General features: G+C 35.1%; 2 protein-coding genes across 2 annotated transcripts in view; one reads left to right on the top strand and one right to left on the bottom strand.

Moving 5' to 3' along the window:
* LOC104266555 overlaps positions 1–1,354 on the top strand; it is a 36,838-nt gene extending 35,484 nt beyond the window's left edge. The window contains exons 44-45 of the mRNA XM_026838385.1: positions 790–941; positions 1,242–1,354. Of these exons, the coding sequence (XP_026694186.1) occupies positions 790–941; positions 1,242–1,354 (265 nt within the window). The remainder of the gene's footprint in view (positions 1–789; positions 942–1,241) is intronic.
* A 1,854-nt stretch (positions 1,355–3,208) lies between these two features.
* Positions 3,209–5,844, bottom strand: LOC100176915 (epidermal growth factor receptor-like). The gene is made up of 6 exons (XM_002126806.4): positions 5,719–5,844; positions 5,329–5,470; positions 4,795–4,868; positions 4,209–4,363; positions 3,519–3,699; positions 3,209–3,435 (listed from the first exon to the last, which is right to left on the bottom strand). The coding sequence occupies exons 1-6, from the start codon at positions 5,786–5,788 to the stop codon at positions 3,362–3,364; spliced, it is 696 nt and encodes a 231-aa protein (XP_002126842.1). The 5' UTR covers positions 5,789–5,844; the 3' UTR covers positions 3,209–3,361.
* Positions 5,845–6,283: the final 439 nt, after the last annotated feature.

Here is a 6,283-nt window from a genome sequence, read left to right as displayed (position 1 = left end):
AAAAAAAAAAATAATCACCCACAAAGTAACCACATGGCAACTCGTAAGCTGGCACGAGGTGTTAAACCCGTGTTATAACGACTGTCGTTTTCCGGCCACGCGAGGATAAAGTAAGTTACATTCATTCATTCTGTATGGCTAACAATTTAAACAACTCTTTGGCGACCACATAGTTATATGTAAAAGTAACAAGTTTTCAGGAGTTTGCACAAAAACACACATGCCCACAACAAGAATAACCCCTATATATAAATTGCTAACACTCTGTGACAGAAGAAATATTGTCAATATATTTTTCACTTTATAATACTCCACTAAAACTTGCTTGCCAGTAAAACCTTAATTCCTAACTAGAATAAATTCATTAAATTGTTAATTTTTTTCACAGGAAACACAACACGTAACAACCAAACTCGAGTTCAAACTGATTGGTTGCGATCGTACATTAGATGGCGCTCTACACACCTTCCTCGTTGGCAGAAATCTTTTAACAAATGGCTGTAAGTTGAATGTTTGCTGTTAGTTTTTTACTTTGTTTCTTAACTCGTCGCTGGGCAAAGTGCTTAGCGCGCCTGTTAAAAAAATAGCGGTGTGCTGTTTTAATGAGTTAAAAATAGCGATATGCTGTTTTCAAGAAAAAAATATTGGTATGCTGTTTAATGAGTTAAAAATAGCGGTATGCTGTTTTAATTTAAAAAAAGGCAACAAGTTCTTTACAACATAGAATACGTAATATCGTTAAACATTAATTAGTTATATTTTAATAATTTTTCTTACTAAAATTGACAGAGAGACCGGCGGTTCAGCCATTTCTCCGCTGCCTGTAATTCCACCATGCCTTGATCTGACACAGATTAAGTGCAAGCATGCTTCACAATTTGTTTGTAACTCGGATGTCAACCAATGTCAGTTCTGCTACTGCCTTGACCACCTCTATAAAGGTAATTTAGCTTTGATTTAGTTTTTGAAGATTTTAATAAAATGGTTTGGAATATTTATTTTTATAAATGTCTTTTTTTTTCTTGCATGGCAGGTAAAATCAGAGCAATAACACAGGTGTCCAATTTTATAAATGTTTTAGGTGACTATCATTTTCTTATATAACAGACAATTAAACAACCCATTAGTGACCAGTGGTAATGAGTGTCTTGCCCAAGAAATGCCTACCTATAATGGTAGCAGCACCAAGCTTCAGACATTGTATCATCATATAAATATAAAAAAAAACTTCTATTTTTCAGGTCTCACAGCTGAGCTAATGGAGCCTTGGAAAAAGGATTTTTATAATTGGGAATCTTTTACATCCAAATGGGAGATGGCATTTGATGAATATGAAACTAACAATGAGATTTAAACTCCCATGTATTATGTAGCACCCACCCATATAGCTTTGTGTACATGTAGTAGCTGGTAGTTGTATCTAAACTATAACCTTTTATATTTTACAATGTAGTAAGAAAAATGCCTTTTTTATCTCATATTTTAAAATGTTGTTTTTTTTTCTTAAAAAATCCACCAAAAATTGCCTTTATTTTGTAAATTAAAATGCTGCCTTAGCAACTATCTGGTAAAAACAGTTAATATTTAAATTTGTTGAAACTTCATGTTTAACTTGTGTTGTTCTAAAAGTTTTACAATATGAAACAAAAATTATTGTTATTATAATTATCTATATTCCAAATAAAATCTTGAAATTTAAACCAATAAATTGTCATTTAGAACCATAGACTACAAAAAACTAGAACTTTTCCGGTATAGATTGAAATCTGAACAATTTAGTATAGTACTGTGGGGGAAGATGGGACACCTTTAGCACATAATATCGAAATATCCTGGTCGTGTTTTAAACAATTAACAACGATCTATGGGAGCCGTGAGGATACAGTTTAATGATTCTTTGAATGTTATTACCAAATGGGATGAGAAAAAAGGGGAAAGCTGTCCCATCTCCCCCACCCTACTGTATATAGTAGGTGATAGGAAAACTATCTAGAAAATAACCGTATTCATTAAGTATTATTTTTTCTATGGTTGACCTCCGCATAATTTGTCCGGCGCCGTGGTATAGTGGTTAGCGCGCCTGCCTGTAACCCAGAGGTAATGGATTCTAGGCTCGATGCTGCTACCATTGTGGGCGTATGTGTCCTTGGGCAAGACACTTAACGGCAATTGCTCCAACCCAGTGGTTACTAATTGGTTGTCTAAATTATCAGAAATACATAAAAAAAAGAAACAAATCCAAAAAAAAATTACCCACAAAGTAACATACATGGTAACTCGTAAGCTGGCACGAGGTGTTAAACCCGTGTGATAACGACTGTCGTTTTCCGGCCACGCGAGGATAAAATAAGTTACATTCATTCATTCATTCAAAACATGAAGTAAGTTACATTCATTCATTCATTCATTCACCACATGTTTTACTTAAAAAGATATCTGACCGTCTTTCAATTAGAAACATTTAATTATTGATACTAGTTGTTTTACCCCTGTGTGAGTGATTAGCTTTAAAGGTGCAAAACTCCAGCGTTGTGTGGCACTAGATTGTGCAGTGTTTTTGGTTCAACCTATAGTGATCCTAATTGATTGTTCAAATTATCAGCCATATGAAATTTAAAAACGTTTAGCCCTTCGTCACTATCTATGATTCTATATAGTAGGGTGGGGGGAGATGGGACACCTTTTTATTTTATTTTCTTGTTCATTCGGTATGAAACAAAGAAAATTTAAGAAAAATTAAAACCGTATTCTTACGCATTTCATGGACAATCGTTAACTTTTGGTTAAAACACGATTAGGGTATTTGGACATTTTTTGCTAAAGATGTCCAAATACGGGATATTTTTTGCTAAAGATATCCCGTCTTTCTCCACCCAATATATTACTATTAACGATTGATAATACTCCAAGCGAGCACGAGGTGTATGAAACAAAAAATCCGTGACTACTGGGTTGGAACAATTGCCGTTAGGTGTCTTGCTCATGGACACATACGCCTATAATGGTAGCAGCGACGAGCCTTGAACCCATTACCAATTGGTCACATGCAAGCGCGCTAACCATTTTGCCACGGCGCCGGATAACATACTGTTCTCGGGTTGAATTTATTTTCAAGTTTGTCTTATTTGTTCTTTATAACGACCGCATGTAAACGCCACATATTTGGTGTTTTTCATAAAAAGCTTTCTTGCAAATAACTACTATACAATTTGGCAAAGCCGTTTTATTGATCACCAAGGTTACATATTATATTAGTTCCACACCTGGTTACATGTATGTTATCGGTATATTTGGTTATATCTATATATTATAATTCAAGCGGGTCCGGCGTCGATGTCTGTTTCATTCCATTTTCGACTTTTTACATGCAGAAGTCAGGTCCCGGGGCCCAGCAGTATCTTGTACTGCACTCGCTACATGCGAAATCCAGGTTACCTGTTCAGAAAATAAAAACGTTCAACTTATTACCGGAATAAATTACGTTAAAGGTCTACCATCAGTACACAATAAATGCTCACATAAATGTTTCGGTTTGTTTCTTCTAAGTAAAAGTCCCTTGGTAAAAGTGCTGCGGTGAATCGGATTCTTCAATACAGATTGCCAGTCGACGGTTTTGTCGTAACACAAGTTCTGCATTTGGCCAATATACACGTTCCCGTTGTCTATTGACTTCAAAGAGGCGAAACCAAGTGATTCAATCTTGAAATTAATTTCTGTATTAAACCGATGGTCTGTTTTCCATATGTACTTTATATACAGCATTTTTAGCTGTCAAGGTGTCTCATTTTTTACAGTAAGTAAACTTAGTTGCCACCATTATAACGATTGTTGATAACCAAAATATTAACAATAAGGTACCGACCGACTTTAACCATAGACTGCTTATTTTAAAGAAATGAAGCTACACCTACTTTTATGCCTGGTGCGGTTTCATGAAACTAAATTTGAAAATAAAATCTCATAAAATCATAATATAAGTATATAGATAGTAGGGTGGGGAAATATGGGACACCTTTAGCACATAATATCTAAATATCCTGATCGTATTTTAAACAATTAAAAACGGTTTATGGGAGTTATGAGGATACGGTTTTATAATTCTTTGAATGTTCTTTGTTTACTACCAAATGAGACGAGAAAATCGAATGAAAATGTGTCCTATCTTACCCCACCCTACTATAAAAAATGCAATGCCAAAATAAGTAAACCTGTTGAAGATAATGTGGTCCATTGTTTGCATAAACCCCTTGCATGACAATAGCAGCAATGTTACGAAACAATGTTCGACCTTCTATTTTCTCCAAACTTTTAAAAGCAGAGAAATTGGTCACATTTTCCGCCCATGCGTTAATGTACAAGAAACCTGTAAGACAGAATTATTTACATTGAAAAATGATTGGCGAAGATATTTTAGACGAATGTACGAGCAGTTGGTGAAAAAGATTTACCAATTATTTTAGGGAAGTAAATTTCTATGTAGAATACTGTGGGGGAAATGGGACACCTGTGGCACATAATATTCAAACATCATGATCGTGATTTAAATAATTAACAACGGTCTATGGGTGTCGTGAGGATACGTTTTTTAATGTTTTTTTTTGTTTAATACTAAATGGGACGAGAAAAATAAAATGAAAATGCATCTCATCTCCCCCCACCTTACTATATGTGGGTCAATAGAAAGTGTAGGTGTTTTGGAGCTACACAAAAAAGTACAGCCGTGTTAACAGTCCCATGTCCTACCGATGTGGTGTTAGGCATCATTGAACTAAAAAGCAATACAACATTTCTCACCTGTTATGACTTTTATAGAGCTTAAAGCTTGTAACTGCGAAGTATTCATGGGAGGGGTATGTGTGTATATGTCACTGGAATGAAAGTAAGTTTGCAAGTTAATGCCCCATGGCTTACGTAATACATTGTACGTATCAGTTTTTATATAATTATAATAATGCTTTGGTATATGGAGTCACCGACTTTGAATACGCATGCAGACAGAGATTTGTATATAATATATTAATATGTAGCAGGGTGGGGGGATAATGATACACCTTTAGCACAATATATCTAAATGCTTTGATCGTGTTTTAACGATGAACAACAGCCTATGGGAGTCGTGAAAATACACGTTTATATTTCTTTGAGTGTTCTTTGTTTGCTACCAAATGGGACGAGAAAATAGAATGAAAAAGTGTCCCATTTTCCCCGCACCACTGTACTAGTCAATACAGTTATACTTGACTGTGACATACGGCTACTTTTTGAAGGTTGCAGATTGCATCTAAAACGTTGCATATGTCATAAATATACTAAGGTTTCCAAACTCACCCTTTAAAAGCATAAGTGAGGAAAAGCATGTTTCCTTCCACGATTTCACATCCTTCGAAGTAACCGATGTTGGTTGAGTTTATCGAACGAACTTTAGCCAAAGGTCCGGCAAGATTATCAAAACCATAACAGCGACGACTTTCTGAAAGAAATGATTTTTGTTTACTAGAAGGTTTACAAAGTGAAATATACTATGGCAGTATGAACGGGCTTTATATTTTTGCAAATTATGCAACTAGAAAATGGCAGATTTTTTCCTAGCCCTTCGGTGTTATGTTTATTAACACTAAAACTAGCTATAACTTGTGATTTACAACAAAATAACGGATCACAAAAAAATTCAGCTTAGCAGACCAAGAAAAATATAAAAACTTTAACGACTGTACTTACCTTCGCTTTTTGATGACCAGGCAAGAACAACAAGGACGAAGAAAACGGTCGATAGGAAATGCATCGCCATCTCTAGAATCAAAATAAATTATTCGCAGAAATAAAACTGGAATATGTTCTCAGTGCATATTGTTCACACTTTTATACCCTTAGGCCACGTACAATAGTAGAAAAAGTTTTATTCGGTTTTGAAGACATTTTTTCTTTTTAGAGCGTTAATTGTACATTTCGTAAACTTCTGATGCTGGCAAAGCGTATTGGTGGTACGGCTAATGTTGCAGGAATGCAATGTAGTAAACTGATGAATTTAAAATCTTATTCTGCAGTACACCGTATTAATTTTATAGTATATAGTAGGGTGGGGGAAGATAGGACACTTTTTTATTCTATTTTTTTCTCCGGTTTGATAGTAAACAAAGAACGTTCAGGAAATTCTAAAACTATACCTTCACGACCCTATAGACCATTGTAATTGTTTAAGACACGAACAGGATATTTAGATATTATGTGCTAGAAGGTGTCCCGTCTTCCCCGAACCCACTGTATGTCTATAACCGTGGCGGGT

The sequence above is a fragment of the Ciona intestinalis genome, unplaced genomic scaffold (assembly GCF_000224145.3).
Source record: "Ciona intestinalis unplaced genomic scaffold, KH HT000076.2, whole genome shotgun sequence".
Lineage (NCBI taxonomy): Eukaryota > Metazoa > Chordata > Ascidiacea > Phlebobranchia > Cionidae > Ciona > Ciona intestinalis.
The sequence above is the reverse complement of the archived record's forward strand: the minus strand, read 5'-3'. Positions and strand labels throughout refer to the sequence as shown.

What these genes read in the sequence shown, in the direction of transcription:
- LOC100176915 (XM_002126806.4), bottom strand. Translation starts at nt 5,788, where the DNA reads ATGGCGATGCATTTCCTATCGACCGTTTTCTTCGTCCTTGTTGTTCTT. An exon ending in CTGGTCATCAAAAAGCGAAG is followed by an intron (nt 5,471 to 5,718) that starts GTAAGTACAGTC and finishes CATTTCTTTCAG; the next exon opens with AAAGTCGTCGCTGTTATGGT. An exon ending in GACCACATTATCTTCAACAG is followed by an intron (nt 3,700 to 4,208) that starts GTTTACTTATTT and finishes ATTAATTTCAAG; the next exon opens with ATTGAATCACTTGGTTTCGC.